Source organism: Lynx rufus, unplaced genomic scaffold (genome assembly GCF_022079265.1).
Source record: "Lynx rufus isolate CCGP_SWC_20201006 ecotype Redwood Valley unplaced genomic scaffold, mLynRuf1.p SCAF_9, whole genome shotgun sequence".
In the NCBI taxonomy this organism is placed as follows: Eukaryota; Metazoa; Chordata; class Mammalia; order Carnivora; family Felidae; genus Lynx; species Lynx rufus.
This window is the reverse complement of record NW_025814897.1, coordinates 59,115,007-59,131,742: the sequence shown is the minus strand read 5'-3', so window position 1 is coordinate 59,131,742 and position 16,736 is coordinate 59,115,007. Positions and strand designations below refer to the sequence as shown.

The following is a 16,736-nucleotide window of genomic DNA, read 5'->3' as shown; positions in this document are numbered from 1 at the left end:
ATCAGCCCAGAGCCTGACGCGGGGCTCGAACTCACGGACCGCGAGATCGTGACCTGGCTGAAGTCGGACGCTTAACCGACTGCGCCACCCAGGCGCCCCTCATTCTTCCTTTTCAATATGGATGCCTTCTACTTCTTTTTTCCTTGACTAATTGATCTGACTAGGACTTCCAGTACAGTAGGGAAAATGGGCATCTTTGTCTTGTTCCTGATCTCTAGAAGGAAACCTTTCAGATTTTCACCATTAAGCACGATGTTAACTGTAGGTTTTTCATAAATGCCTTTTATCTGTTAAGGAAGTTCCCTTCTATTTCTAATTTGTGTTTTTATCATAAAAGAGTGTTTAATTTTGTCAAATGCTTTTCCTGTGTCTTTTCTTTTCCCTGTTTCTTTTGAGATGATAATAGTTTTTTTTCCCTTTATTTTATTAAGTTTACTTTTTGGTTAGTCTTCAAGGTATTAAGAGTGGCAATAACGGACAAGTCAATTTCCAAAAAAATACAGAATAACACTTCTTTTCTGAACTGTTAAAAAGCTATGTTACTAATTGGTAGGAGTCTCCTTACGCAGACAGAAAGCAAGCACACGTGAACAAACTATAAAAGCCAGAACTACCTTTGGAGTTACTATCCTAGACAAAATATTTATGACAACATCTGCTTCAGTTACATATACAAAGCATTTCATAAAATATTAAGGAGCAAGCTTCATAAATAATTAAATTTAAACAAAAGCTCCTAGGGCCAGGTGTTTCTCTTCAGAGGATGAAAGATACAGAGAACACGATAATAGCTACAGTGTATCAGTATGGATTACCCCTCCCCCCCCCAAGTATCTTTGAGAATATGTACAGTTATAATTTAGATGGGGGTGGGAGAATAAACTCCTCCCTAAAAAGACAAAGTAATAATGGTGTAGAATAAAAACCTGAAGATTTTCAAACTTCTCTCTGGGTTATCAGATCACTGTGCTGGGTTCAGCAGTGTAACAAGAATAGCATAACAAGCTCTTTGTAACAGAAAAGCACATGGCATAAAACTTAAAGGTATGAGCTCTTCTAGTTTTTGAAACAAAGGGCTCAACTCCTAGTTATATCATTCTTACTTTCAATATAAACAGAAGAGGATATCATTTATCCTCATCCCTGGGGAGCAAGATATTCATATGAGTGAATGCAGAGAAAAATGAAAGCTTATCTCTTTATGTCCAAACCAGTTTATATATTTTTAATTCATTTTCTATGGAAATAATACAAGCTAAAGAGATAATATAGTATAGTAGTAGAGCATGGAAAATGCGATGTGTGAGTATGTAACCTCGGGCAGCCATATAAACTTCCTGAGTCTGTTTTCTTCTATATAACGGGCATGATAATATCAACCTCAGAGGATGTGCTTAAAACTCCTAGAAAATTAAGTGTTGTGTAAAATATTAGTTATTCTTTAAGACTAAATTTACCTGTTTTATAAACTAAAAGTAGTGTATCCAACATAACTTATTTTCAGAAAAAGATATTTTAAACAATTCTGTCAGAGAACAATCTCTCTGATAAAAATAAATGTAATAAAATATAATTTCTAATAAAATTAGAAATGAAAAATGTTACCCCACTACAATACTCCCACTGAATGAAAACTGGAAAAACTCATCTCTAAACAGTTCATGGGTTAACAAGGGGGAGAATGTAGAAACAACAAAAAGCCCCTACATATAAAATGCAGTTAAAGTAGAAAAAGAAATTTTTAGCCTTAAGTGGATTTACTTGCAAGAAAGACTAAAACAAAGGATCTAATAGAAAAAGAAGCCTGAAAAAGAATAAGCACATAAACTGTAATAAAGTAGAAAGAAATAATAAATATAAAGGCAGGTATTAAGGAAATAGCAACAACATGAAGAAGTAGAGTAAAAGCTGGATCTTGGAGATTAAGAAGACAGACTGGTAAGTTTGATCAAAATGAAAGAAAGCACAGCACATACAATATTAGAAATGGAAAGGAAGACGACAATAGAGTACCCAAGTTTATACACAAATACCATCAAATTTGATAAATAAAATGGACTACTGTCTAGGAAAGTATAAGTTACCAAAATGTATTAAAAAAAGGAACAGGAAGCCTGAATGGGCCAATAAATATACACAGTTTGATCACTATTCAAAAATCAACCGCTCCACAAACAGAACAAAGCCAAGATGTTTTTATAGACTCATTCCCCCAACATTCTCTTATAGAAAATTTCAAATACATATACCTTAAAATAAAAATAACTATATGCAAACACCCATATACCCACTACCTAGATTCTTCAATTAACATTTTTCTACATTTGCTTTCATATAATTATCCATCTTTCTACCCATCCTACTTTCTATACATCAATCCTTCTATATCTTGTATTGGATTCTGGAAAATCCAGAAAATCCAGGAAAATAGAAACATGATAGGATTTCAAAGCACCAGACTAGTGATTTTTATATTTCTGTATCAACTTAATATTCTATCCATCTACCTACCTACCTACCTACCTACCTACCTATCTACTTTTTGAAGTAAACTCTAGGCCCTACATGGGGCTAGAACTCATGATCCCAAGATCATACTCCACTGACTGACCCAGCTGTGTGCCCCCCAAATTAATATTTTAAATGTTTTTCTAAAAATAGAAATAGAGTCATGGTACACTGAAAAGAAGAATAAATATATAAGGAGGTGCTCAGGAAGAAGAGTCTATGCTTCTTTTCTTAAGAAACCCTGATTCCTTTCCAAACAATTTCTTAAGGTATTAAGCCAGTTCCTGCTTCCCCTGCCAAAAAAGAGGATTGAACGAAATCTTTAAAAATAGCTGTTACAAAATGAATATAGTTTTACAAATGCATGCATTCAGCTGGGAAACATTTACTATGCATTTAATGTATCAGAATAAAAAAATTACTAATCATAAGAACAATTTATCTTCAAAAGGACAGTTTGTATGCTGCAAAAAAATTTTAATCTGTCAGGATCCTGAAGAAAAGCAATTTTGTTTATTTTCTCTGCACACAGTGTGAACATGCCAGCAAAGTTGCTGGATCCTAACACTTTTGAACAAAGATTTACCATCAATGAATGACAGCATGTAGGAGGTTAAGGTTAATTTTTAAAAAACAAGATAAAGCCTTCATTTTTTGATCAGTGATAAAATGCTACCTTCCCTTTTGTGTCTTTTTATTATCTTATACACTGACACATGACCTTGCTGTCCTTCCATATGAATGAGTTGAGTGCATTCAAAATTTATTTGAGTGGAAGGTAAAATTCCCTTTTTTCTTTTAAAGATTTTATTTATTTAAAAAAATTTTTAATGTTTATATTTGAGAGACAGTGAAAGAGAGAGACAGCGCGTGAGCAGGGGAGAGGCAGAGAGAGAGAGACAAAGACAGAATCTGAAGCAGGTTCCAGGCTCTGAGCTGTCAGCACAGAGCCCGATGTGGGGTTCAAACTCACAAGCCATGAGATCATGACCTGAGCCAAAGTCAGAGGTTCAACTGACTGAGCCACCCAGGCGCCCCTAAAGATTTTATTTTTAAGTAATCTCTACACCTAATGTGGGACTTGAACTTGCAACTCTGAGATCAAGAGTCACATGCTCTTCTGACTGAGTCAGACAGGCACCCCGAAGGTAAAACTCTTCAAATCATTTCATCTCAAAAGCAATATGGCAGCAGAGTGATATCCTGCACTAGCTTGTACCATTACCTCCCCTTTTCCCCTTTGTGCCAACTCATCAAGAACACCATGCAACTTTGTTAGAAGGAAAAGTGTTTCCAGGAGATTTGTCCTTTAAAGCATTCTTCTAAAGTACCGGTGACTTCATTTTGTTTGTACGCAAAAACATTTTAGATTCTAAAATGGATAACATTACATATTTCACTAAAGGTAACTTACCTTGCTGGAGGTTTCTAATAAAAACTGGAATGTGTTCTGCACAGCTTGGCATGTCTCTAGCTCAGTCCGGCTGAAGGCTATTAAATAATCCTTCAGGTGATCATACACATTTCCATCAAGAGCCTGTAAAAGAGTAATAAACAAAAGCAAAAAAAAATTATGACAAAGCTTTGATACAGAACACCTACTGTTCACGAGGTAAATTCAGTTTAAAATCTATTAATAATAAATGGACAAAAGATAAAGATTGCTACATAAACGTACTTATAACCAGTAAACAATCACTTGGGAAAATGCTGAAACTTTCTAATAAATAGGAACTAAAAAAGATAAAATCCAATATTGGTAAAGCTGTAGAAACAGGATACACTTGGAGACAAAGTTATTGGGTTCTAATCTTTGTTCATCTGTTTATTAACTGCCATCAACCACTGTAGTCATTTTATAACAGAGTAGGTGTGGGAGTTAAATGGAACTGTGGATGTGAAAGGATCCAGGCACAGTGCCTGAAACAGAGTAGACATGCAATCATGTCAAATCATCTCCTCCATTTTTCCTCATCCACTGTTGGTAGGATTATAAATTAGTATACTCTTACTACAGAGCAGTCAGAGAAAAAACACAATAGCAATGGTTAGAAAAAAGTGATTTAGAAATACACTTTTGAAGAAACACCAATGAAATGTCTATAAAGAATTTTAAACATTCTTCTTTGTTTAAGCATTTAGAGTAGGATTCACTGAAATTGAAAGAAAAAAAAAACGCGAAACATTTGAAAAATAATTAGGCTATGATATATATAATGACTGAAATATAGGCACCAACAAAAACTATGGTAACTATACTGTTGCAAAAGTAGGTACAAAATAATTTTAGGTTAAAAAAAAAGTAAAACAAATAGCATACATATTAGCAACAACTATGGGGAAAATATATCTATAATAATAGCAATAATCAAAAAAAGGTTCTGGAGTCCTGCCAATCAATGGAAATTGTCTTAAAAATTGAGGTAAAATTTTCACAACATAAAATTCACCACTTTAGCTATTTTAAAGTATACAATTCAGTGGCTTTTAGTACATTCACAATGTTGTGTAACCATCAGTACTATCTACGTCCAGCATATTTGCACTGTCCCCAAAAGAAATCCCATATCCATTAGGTGGTGACTCCCATTTCTCCCTCGCCGCCCCCACCTCTGACAACCATTAATCTTTCTACCTCTAAGGGTTTGCCTAGACATTTCATATAAATGGAACCATATAACACATGTCATTTTGTGCCTGCCTTTATCACCAGGCATAATGTTTTCAAGGTTCATCAATGTATTAATATTTCATTTCTTTTTATGACTGAATAATATTCTTTTATATGGATATACCACATTTAGTATCCATTCATTGGTTGATGGGCATTTGGGTTGTTTCCACTTTTTGGCTATTATGGATAATGCTGCTATGAACATTTATGTATAAGTTTTTATTTGAACATCTGTTTCCAATTCTCTGGGTATATGTCTACCAGTGGAACTGCTGAGTCCTATGGTAATTCTATGTCTAACTATTTGAGGAACTGCCAAACTTTTCCACGGTGGCTGCACCATTTTACATCCCCATTAACCATGTATAAAGGTTCCAATTTCTCTACATCCTCATCAATGCTTGTTGTTTTCTGTTTGTTTTTTTTAAATTATTCAAGCCATGCAAGCAGTATCTCCTTGTGGTTTTGACTTGCATTTCTCTAATGACTAATAATGTTGGGTATCTTTTCATGGGCTTACCGGCCATTTGTATGCTGTCCTTGGAAAAATGTCTACTCAAGTCCTTCGCTCGTTTTTAAATTGGGTTGTTTTACCTTTTTGTTGTGGGGTTGTAAGAGTTATTCATATAATCAGATACATGTATTTTATTAGATGTATGACTTCCAAATATATTCTCTTATTTTGTGGGCTGTCTTTTCACTTTCTCAATAGCGTCCTTTGATGCACAAAAAGTTCTTGTTTTGATGAAGTCTAATTTAGCTATTTTTCTTTTGTTGCTTGTGTTCTGGTATCATATCCTCAATGGAGGTTTTACAGTAAATAAACTCTTTGTACATCTTATGTCTGGCTATTCCATTAAACTTTTACTATGACACTGATTTTTTAAAAATGCACACCTATCCCCGAAGCACTGAGTAATAAAGCTGCACATTCTATAGTGCTTACTCCACCAGATGGCACCATCAAGCACTTTAAATATAGGCAGTGCAAATGCCTTAAAATTCCTTTCCACGTAGTCATGTAACATCCCAAGGGAGACTGCTGGTACTGTCTGAATACGAATTCCTAACTTAAGACATGCTTTTCATGAACTTGTTAAAAAAGAAACATATAAATTCTTCTGATATGGCTTTGCCTTAGAAATGCTCTTGGTAGATGGTCTTAACCTCATGTTTGCAGGAAACAACTGGAGCATTTTTATTTAAACACAGCAAGTAGCAATATAGGCATCATGAGCTCCCAGCCTCTGAATTTTTGATTCAGTAGGCTGGGGTGGTGGTGGGGAGCTGAGAATTTACATTTTCTAACAACTTGCTGCTTGTCTGGGGACCATACTTTGAGAATCACTGGACTAAATGGTCATTTTAACTGATTAGGTTCAACGTTTACACAGACTTAGATCCTGGTGACCCTGTAGAGGCAGAGTGGCTGGAGGCAGAGAAGTCTACCATCCTGAATAGGGTCAACAGCCCCAGTACAGCAGTACAGCAGCTATTTTTAACAGAATAATGTCCTACATCATAATTAGAGGCAGCATTATGCAACACGGGGAAGAACTTGAGTTCTGAAGTTGGGTGTGGGTTAGAATCCCAGCACTGTTACTTAGTTCATCATTTTGATGGCTTTCTCATTTGTAATTAGGGAAAGTGGGAATACAACATACTCCACAGGCACATTGGGAAGATTAACTAAAGCAAAGGAAGTGACACAATGTTAATCTCCTTTCTTGCCTTCTTCAAAAATCTTCAATGGATTGGCCACATATTGATAACTGTTAAAGCTGGGTAATGAATACATGGGGGTATTTATATTACTCTTTTTTATTACAGTGTATGTTGAGAATTTTCCATAAAAAAATAAAAAGAAAGCCTGGATATCAGATTAGGAAAAAAAGTGATGCCACAATTTTTTTTTCAATGGTTCCCACTGTATATTTTGAAAAGTCAAAATTCTTTGGCTGGTATCTACGTTCCTTTACCATCTAGTCCCAAACTACCTCTCATTAGCACCATCTCTAATCATTGTTATCTGCATTGTACTCTACATCCCAACCAGACTGAGCCTTTTTAGAGAATGCCACTCACCTTCATGTTTCCAGTTAAGTTGTTCTGTTGGCTTGGAATGTTCTTCCCCCCTTCTCTTCATTCAAATAGTAATAACTATAACTGACACAGGCAGCTAACATATACTAATGACATTTGACCTAGAGCTCTCGCTCTCCCTCTTTCTCTCTCCTCTCTCTCTCCCCCTCTCTCTCGAGAGTAGGTGATTGCTGGGATGGAAGCTGAGTCAAAAATAGCCAAATGGCTATAACTAAATGGCTAGTCTTCCTACCAAATACAGAAAGTCTGTCTTCAGTAGAAGAGATTTATACCAATTCACAAGGAAAAGCAGTGATGAGAAATTTGGCAGAGTGAAGATGGGAATGGGGAGGCAAAAGGGAGGGACAAGGAATGTCTTCAGATTGGGTGGTTTCTGAATAAGCACCCCCTTGTCCTTTCTGTGATTGGTTACCTGAGCCAACAAATTCCCACTCTGCTCATGCTACTTTGAATTAGGTCTTGTTGAGTTGAGTTTGTTATTTGCAATTAAGAGACTCCTCACTAAAGGGTTCTGAATGAGGGGCACCTGGGTGGCTCAGTTGGTTAAGTGTCTGACTTCAGCTCAGGTCATGACCTTGCGGTTCATGGGTTTGAACTCCGCACTAGGCTCTGTGCTGACAGCTCAGAGCCAGGAGCCTGCTTCGGATTCTGTATCTCCCTCTCTCTCTCTGCCCCTTCCCTGCTCGCACCCTGTCTCTCAAAAATAAATAAACATTAAAAAAAAATAAAGGGTTATGAATGATAACTAGCTTGTATTGGCTGTACTATCTAAATTATTTCTTTGATTGTATTATAAGAAAAACTTTGATTCATCTAGGTAATTAATTGTAAGTAATAATAATTCAATAACTTGCTTTATATTCCTGGTTCTCTTCAATTAACCAGATCTAAAAGTTTGAGGTAGACAATTTTTTATTGCAAAGCTGAATCACAAATACATTCCAAAAGCTACATGTATTTCTTAGAAAATTTAAAGTACGGTAAGAACTACTCAAATCTTTCAATAAAAGGTAAATGTGTCACAATTATAATATTTGATAAGGGCATGCATAGTGAAGATGCATCTGAGTCCTGTGTAACATTTATTTTTTTTTAAGTTTACTTATTTATTGAGGGGGGGGCAGAGAGAGACGGGGGGGGGGAGACAGAGGTTCTGAAGTAGGCTCTGTGCTGATAGCAGAGAGCCTGATGTGGGGCTTGAACTCATGAACCATGAGATCATGACCTGAGCTGAAGCTGGATGCTTAAATGACTGAATGACCCAGGTGCCTGCCTTGTGTAGCATTCAATGAGCAAGGTACAAGAATGTTCTAAGTATACTTGTTTGTTCATTTTCAAATGAGCAAGGCACAAGAATATTCTAAGTATACTTGTTTGTTCATTTTCAAATGAGCAATTGTGCACAAACTTCAATTAATATAGAGACCTGTGTGAAGAGCCACAAATTTTGTAATCAATGGTAAACTAGAATTCACATATGTGCTCAGAAATGGCAGAAGCATTCTTTCAAGGTTTATACAAATATGAGTTAATCTGGCAGTATGAGCTCCTTGGTGTTCTCCACTATGCAAAAATTTGGTAGGTTGGTTAACTCATCCAAATATGTATTTGAAACGTAGTCAAACTTAAAAAATTATTTGATACAAACTGCTAGGGGAAGAACTCTGTAATACCTGAAATGAGAAACCACAGGCCTTTGATCAGCCATACGTTTTAATAGTCTAGCAGTTTTTCAATTTGAAAAATTGACTTTGAATGTGTTTAAGCAGCCATGTTCTTTTCTCTTACCCATAGACCACACACTCCCTTATGTATTATTACCCCTGCCCTCTTTACTCATTGGATCAACCTGATCTCTAAAATCAGTTGAGTTTGAAATCAAAACTTGTAATAGTAAATACTCAAAATAGTAAGAAGGGAAGGGAAGGGAAGGGAAGGGAAGGGAAGGGAAGGGAAGGGAAGGGAAGGGAGGAAGGAAGGAAGGAAGGAAGGAAGGAAGGAAGGAAGGAAGGAAAGAGAGAGAGAGATAAAGAAAGAAAGAAAGAAAGAAAGAAAGAAAGAAAGAAAGAAAGAAAGAAAAGAGAAGAGAAAAAAGAAAATTGGGCTGTCTTAACAAATTCAGAAATTTAAAATACTAGGATGTTCCACTGAACATTTATTTTCAGGAAAGCAGAAATTCTCTGGAACACGTTGGAAGAGGAAAATTATGCTGAATAAGGAGTTAGGAGAAAGAAAATGTGACATTTTTCTAAGCATTTGGTGCAATGTCCCCTACAGTGAGAACTTTAAACAGTGGCCTCCTTATTTGGATCCAGGAAGGGCACAGATTCTGTAGTCATATGGTTATGTTGAAATCTCTTTAGTTTCCTTACTACAGCCTAGGAAGGCAAACTCTTCTAAGAGCAATGGGCATTCTAAAATAGTCTTTGGGTAAAAGTCAAGGATATAAATATCAAGATGATGATAAATTTGAGCTCTCTTAAATCATAAAATTCTACAGTCCTCCTATGCTGATGGAAGAGAACAATGATTGCCTGCCTGCATTTGTTTCTTTCTGAGAAGACCCTACCTATACTTAACCAGGATGCAGAGAAAGTAGATTTTCACAAATTAAGAGAGATTAAAGAAGTCATGGGAATGAAAGGTACAGCACAGGGAATATAGTCAATGGTACTGTAATAGTGTTATAATGGTGACATATAGTGGCTACACTTGCAGTGAGCATGGCATAGAGTTGTCCAATTACTATGTCATACACCTGAAAATAATGTAACATTGTGTCAACTATGCTTTAATAAAAAATTTTTTTAAAGAGATCAAAGCAAAAAAAAAAAAAAGAGATCAAAGCACGTACTGAGTTGCATCTGTATCACTGTAAATATCTTAAGACATGACTGAATATGTCAATTGATATAAAGTAAAATTAGAAACACATCACCCAATTTTATACTTGTGGTTGTTTTGTTTAAAAGCATTGGGTTACTTCAGGTTCTGTGAAAGAGGAAACAAATAAGAAAGCTCCCCTCTGTGAATTACAAAACTCCAGGAAAGGAAAATTCAACACTGCTTCTCTATAAAGTCTGTGTTGTCCTCTCCCTCTCTCTTTTTTTAAGTTTATTTATTTTGAGAGAGAAAGAGAGTGTGTGCGAGCGTGAGAGCGCATACAAGTCAGGAAGGGGCAGAGAGAAAAACAGAAGGAATCCCAAGCAGGCTCTGCACCATCAGTGCAGGGCCGGATGTGGGGCTCGAAATGATGAACTGTGAGATCATAACGTGAGCTGAGATCAAGAATATGCCCCTCTGTGTTGTCCTCTTGAGTTATTTACTAGCATGCATAATTGTTTGTGAGTGTGCTGAAACCATCTCAATATTTAGGTTGCAACCCTAAAGCAGTATGGTCCGATAGAAAGCTTTGAACCATATATGCCTGCATTCAAATCCAGGTCCACTGCTTATGAAAAATATTACTCTAAGCAAGTACTGAATCTTCCTTCTTTAAACTCCTGATCTGATGGAGTCAAAAGAGTATAGTATTTGTAAAAGATGATTATTAGAATAATAAAGCTTCACCATTTCTATGTTCTATCCAGGATTTTCATCTATTTCCCTTATAGGACCCACAGTGAGGGTTTTTTTTTTTTTTTTTTTTTGTGACAGACTTGGTTTTGAATCTTGATTCTATTATGTACTTAAGGCCTCAGTTTCCCCATTTATAAAACAAAGAATAATGTATCTTCTCATGAGATCTGTAAAATAGGCATTTTCAAGTGTACCATTCTAATTCGATGTTTCTTTTATTATGTTTTTTTGGGAATTATTTTCACAGTGGTTGCCCAGAGATTACAACTAACATCTTAATTTAAAGCAAACTGGTTTGGATTAATGCAAACTTAATTTCAACGGTATATCAACTTTGGTCCTACAAAGCTCTATTGCTACCCTCCTCTGTGTTATTACTGCCATACAAATGTATCTTTAACACATTATAAGTCCATCAACATTTTATAATTTTGTTTGTTTGTTTATTTATTTATTTACATTTTAGAAAGAGAGAAAGCATATAAGCGGGGGAGGGGGCAGTGGGAGAGACGGAGAGGATCTCAAGCAGGCTCCATGCTCAGGGCGGAGCCCCACGCAGGGCTCAATCTCACTACCCTGAAATTATGACCTGAGTCAAAATCAAGAGTCGGACACTCTACCGACGGAGCCACCCAGGTGCCCCATGTTGTCTTTTAAATCAGACTTTAAATATTCCTTTCTCAGACTGGATAATCTCAATTGCCTCACCTTAAATTCATGGATTCTTTCTTTTGCCAGCTCAGATTTGCTGCTGAACCCTTCTAGTGCATTCCTATTTTAGTTATTGTACTTTCCTACACCAGGATTTCTATTTGGCTCCTTTTTATAATTTCTCTTTGTTGATATTCTCTCTTTGGTGGGACATTATTCCCATACTTTAGTTCTTTGGCTTTATGGTTTCCTTTAGTTCTTTGTTAAAAATAGGTGATTTAAAATCTTTGTCTAGTAACTCCAATGTATGTGCTTCTTTAGGGTCAATTTCTATTGACTCCTTTTAGTCCTCTGGAAGGGCTATACACTCCTGTTTCTTTGCATATCTCATAATCTTTTAAGAACTGTCCATCTAAAATAATGTAATGTGGGGGCGCCTGAGTAGCTCAGCTGGTTGAGCGTCTGACTTTGACTCATGGCTTGTGAGTTTGAACTCCGCGTTGGGCTCTGTGCTGACAGCTCACAGCCTGGAGCCCACTTCAGAATCTGTCTCTCTCTCTCTCTCTCTCTCTCTCTCTCTCTCTCTGTCTCTCTGTCTCTCTCTGCCTCTCCCCTGCTTGTGTTCTGTCTCCCTCTCTCTCAAAAATAAACATTAAAAAAATGTTTTTAAATAATGTAATGTGGTACTTCAGGAAATCAGATTCCTCTTTCTCTCCCCAAGATTTATTGTTGCTGTTGCTATTTATTTAGTGACCATGTTTTTACCTCAGTGCTCCAGGGAATCCAGAATTTTCCAAGAAGCTTCAGAGACTCCACAAATACTTGATTGAGAAGTTTTAATAAGCATGGTTTTGACCATTTTTTAATATATACAAACTGATTTTAGTCTGTCAACCATCCATTATTTTCCATCTCACTCTACTGCTAACCATAATCTTCATTTCTTTTTTTTTTTTTTTTTAATTTTTTTTTTTTCAACGTTTATTTATTTTTGGGACAGAGAGAGACAGAGCGTGAACGGGGAAGGGGCAGAGAGAGAGGGAGACACAGAATCGGAAACAGGCTCCAGGCTCTGAGCCATCAGCCCAGAGCCCGACGCGGGGCTCGAACTCACGGACCGCGAGATCGTGACCTGGCTGAAGTCGGACGCTTAACCGACTGCGCCACCCAGGCGCCCCCATAATCTTCATTTCTAACAAATCCATCAGAATCAGCACTCAAGTAAAATGTGATAAAGGTGAGTGACATGCCCAGATGATCTTAAAGCATATGCATATTGTATATGTCAAAACATTCAAGCCAAAATCTACTGGCTTGAGTATAGTCCTTTCAGAAATCTCTTGCCTGTGTTCCAATTTCAGTAGCCCCAAATCTCTTTTGTTCCGCACATATACACAGCATAGATAAAACTAATCAGAGTAGTTTTTCTTAAAGTGGAAGCTAAGGATATAATCACATAATCTTTGCAGCTCATAAATTCATTGTAGCAATTTAAATTTTTTTGTTTTCATCTAAATAATTTTTAAATGATATAATTTAATCCAGGGCAATATGGAAGATCAACCTTTTACTGGGGAATTGCCGTGGGATCTCTGTGCCCACGCTTATGTTTATGATCAATGTGTCAAGTTGTTTTAATCCAATGGTCCTAGGTTAATGAAAAGAGCTCTTGTACTTGAAATGACCTTGAACTTAAAATGTAAATGACATATTTGCAAGATGTGGAGATAAAATGACATCTGTGAACACTTTACTAACAAAACAAAAAGGGTGATGAGGAAGAGTCATTACAGGCATACGGAAGAACAGGCACGGAGAATTCAAAACAGCTTAGAGACAGCATCATAATTCATATCTCAAGTAGCAATTTATGTTCCACTAATCTTTATCAGCTATCATATTTAATTATTTTGTCAATTTGAATTTGATTGATTTATAGACTTGTTTGCATTTAAATGGTATTTTTTGTTGTTGTTTTATACTTATATAAAAACTATAAACAAAAGTTTTTAAGCTGGAGGCAAGGAGAGCTAGAGGGCCAAAAGGCCTGATGGAGGAAACCAAAAGACTTCTGAAGAAACTATAATAGACGTTCAGCTCTCTAGGTATATAAACTAGGAAATTGTAGGTATCAGATAGCAAATATGACTGCTGCAAACATAAGAATTTTTGGCATTCCAAATTAAATCTAGAATTTTCCCATATTGATCTTTTGGCTGTGTTATTTCAGTGGCATCTTTTATGTGTACTTTTGACATGAAAGTACTGAAATGCCAGAAAATATTTAGCATGGAGAATATAAAGCTTTAATTTTAGTTCAGGAGGCAATATCCCTAATGCAGGCAATATGAAAGTTCCTTACATTGAAATTTTGGGGAAGAGTTGATATACATTTTTTTTGGATATATGGGACCATTAATGGAAAGGAAATAGTATGATGGCTTTAGATGTTTCCTTTGGTCTCCTCCTAACTACAACTGATGGTTGTAGTGAACATGGTCTGATCATTACAGCCCATGACAGCCTCTGACTGAAACAATCTTAGGTGTATGGTATACTCAAATGTGACAGCTACATTTCTTTTCTTTTTTTTTTTTTAATTTTTTAATGTTTATTTACTTGAGAGAGAGAGAAAAAGAGAGAGAGAGAGAGAGAGAGCAGGGGAGGGGCAGAGAGAGAGACACACACAGAATCCGAAGCAGGCTCCAGGCTCTGAGCTGTCAGCACAGAGCCCAATGTGGGGCTTGAACTCACAGACCATGAGATCATGACCTGAGCTGAAGTCAGACGCTCAACCGACTGAGCCACCCAGGTGCCCCAACAGCTACATTTCTTTGCACCTGAATTTTCTATGCAATATGGAATACTATGACAAAAAGGAACTTGTTATAAACATAATAACAAAGTGATTATTCAACAGTTCAATTCTATAAAAATTTATTGATAACCTACTCGGTGCCAAAAACTATGCCAAGGGTTGAGTCTGTTTAAAGTTTTTTTTTTTTTTTAAGTTTATTTATTTATTTTGAAAGGGGGGGGCAGAGATAGAGAGGAAGAGAGAGAGAATCCCAAGCAGGCTCCACACTGTCAGTGCAGAGCCTGATGTGGGGGCTTGAACTCATGAACTGTAAGATCATGACCTGAGCCAAAATCAAGAGTCAGACGCTCACCTGACTGAGCCACCCAGGTGCCCCAAGGGTTGAGTCTGTTTATATGTGGTGTATTTGAACCATGAAGAATTTGGCCAAGTGTTAGGCATGAATATGTAATAGATAATTTTATTTATACAAGGTGGCAGAAGAGAATGACCTCAACAAATGTGGAAGTTTAAGGAAGATTTTCTGGAGGAAATGATGCTCGAATGTAGTGGAAAGTCCTGAAGGATAACATTTGCCACAGTTTTTATTAAGAAAACAGTTCAGTTTTTAACTACTAAAATCAGTATTTATCAAAGCTTGCTTAAGACCAATTAATCATTGGGGCCCCTGGGTGGCTCAGTTGGTTAAGCATCAAACTTTGGCGCAGGTCACGATCTTGCGGTCCATGAGTTTGAGCCCCACATTGGGTTCTCTGCTGACAGCTCAGAGCCTGGAACCTGCTTCGGATTCTGTGTCTCTGTCTCTCTGCCCCTCCCCTGCTCGCATTCTCTCTCTCTCTCTCTCTCTCTCTCAAAAATAAATAAGTGTTAAAAAACAAACTTTAAAGACTAATTCATCATTTTGATCACTGGGGTGCCTGGGTGGCTCAGTCGGTTAAGTGTCCAACTTTAGCTCAGGTCATGATCTTGCGGTTTGTGAGTTCAAGCCTTATGTCAAGCTCTGTGCTGACAGCTCGGAGCCTGGAGCCTGCTTCAGATTCTGTGTCTCCCTCTCTCTCTGCCCTTTCCCTGTTCATGCTCTCTCTCTCTCAAAAGTAAACAAAAAATAAAACATTAGAAAAAAAGACTAATTCATCATTTTGATTATTTGTTTTCCTAATTAGTCAATTCAGGTTTTAAAAAGATCTTGAATTGTACTTTTTTGGGGTGTTGCACTTTAAAGCAGATTTAAGATTACAAATACTTTCCTTTTATCTTTTTTTTTTTAACATTTATTTATTTTTGAGACAGAGAGAGACAGAGCATGAACGGGGGAGGGTCAGAGAGAGGGAGACACAGAATCCGAAACAGGCTCCAGGCTCTGAGCTGTCAGCAAAGAGCCCGACGGGGGGCTCGAACTCACGGACGGCGAGATCATGACCTGAGCCAAAGTCGGTCGCTTAACCGACTGAGCCATCCAGGCGCCCCACAAATACTTTCTTTTAAAAAAATTTTTTTTAAATGTTTACTTATTTTTGAAGGAGAGAGAGAGAGACAGGGTGAAGCGGGGGAGTGCCAGAGACAGAGGAAGACACAGAGTCTGAAGCAGGCTCCAGGCTCCAAGCTGTCAGCACAGAGCCCGATGTGGGGCTTGAATTCATGAACCATGAGATCACAACCTGAGCTGAAGTTGGACGTTTACCCAACTGAGCCACCCAGGTGCCCCAAGATTATAAATGCTTTCTAAAAATATAATAAGGATGAGTTACAGAAGTTTGGTCTTTATATGTATGTAATGAAAGTGGCCTTTGAACTAAACATGTAAAGCAGGATATTTTCAAATTTTAATATAGTAGCCAAATTGTACTTTTGGGGGTATGTAGTTATTCAGGACATCAAAGCTTTCAAGTACAGAGTCTATGAAAAAAGAATTTGGCTTTCTTATTATAAACACTCACATGTCCATTCTTAATTCAATTCCAGCAACAACCTCTGCTGTGCTCAGCACTATTTGAATCACAGAAAAAAACATTAACTGAGGACATTCAGGAAGAAAGCAAAGAAGATCAAGAAAGACAGGATCCATTTCTCAGCAGCAGTGACAATAATTCGTCTTCTAAAAAAGTTACAACTAAACATATCCCCCCTCGTTTTAGTAAGACTGTAGTTGTAACACATTGTGCCTCAAATACCTGAGTAATGGATTCAAAATCATAAAAGAAAATATTAACTTTCTACTTTCTTATTCCAAAGTTTAATGTTACCTACAATTACAACTTAGTTTTCTTTAAAGAGTTGTGGAGGTTTACTCAGATTTTAAAAGCTGCCTATTTGGTGCAAACATTCCAGCTTGGTTAGATTTTGATCTCTTACAGAAAACTCCTCGCCTTCTAGGCATCTGTAACAATGGTGGGTGACTTTCTG

At 36.9% G+C, this 16,736-nt stretch overlaps 1 protein-coding gene across 2 annotated transcripts in view; it reads right to left on the bottom strand.

Moving 5' to 3' along the window:
• The window catches only part of FCHSD2 (FCH and double SH3 domains 2), a 310,129-nt gene that overhangs the window by 83,138 nt on the left and 210,255 nt on the right, over positions 1 to 16,736 (bottom strand). For both annotated transcript variants that reach the window (XM_047072457.1, XM_047072456.1), the window contains one exon: positions 3,923 to 4,045. In XM_047072457.1, coding sequence (XP_046928413.1) covers positions 3,923 to 4,045 — 123 coding nt within the window. The remainder of the gene's footprint in view (positions 1 to 3,922; positions 4,046 to 16,736) is intronic.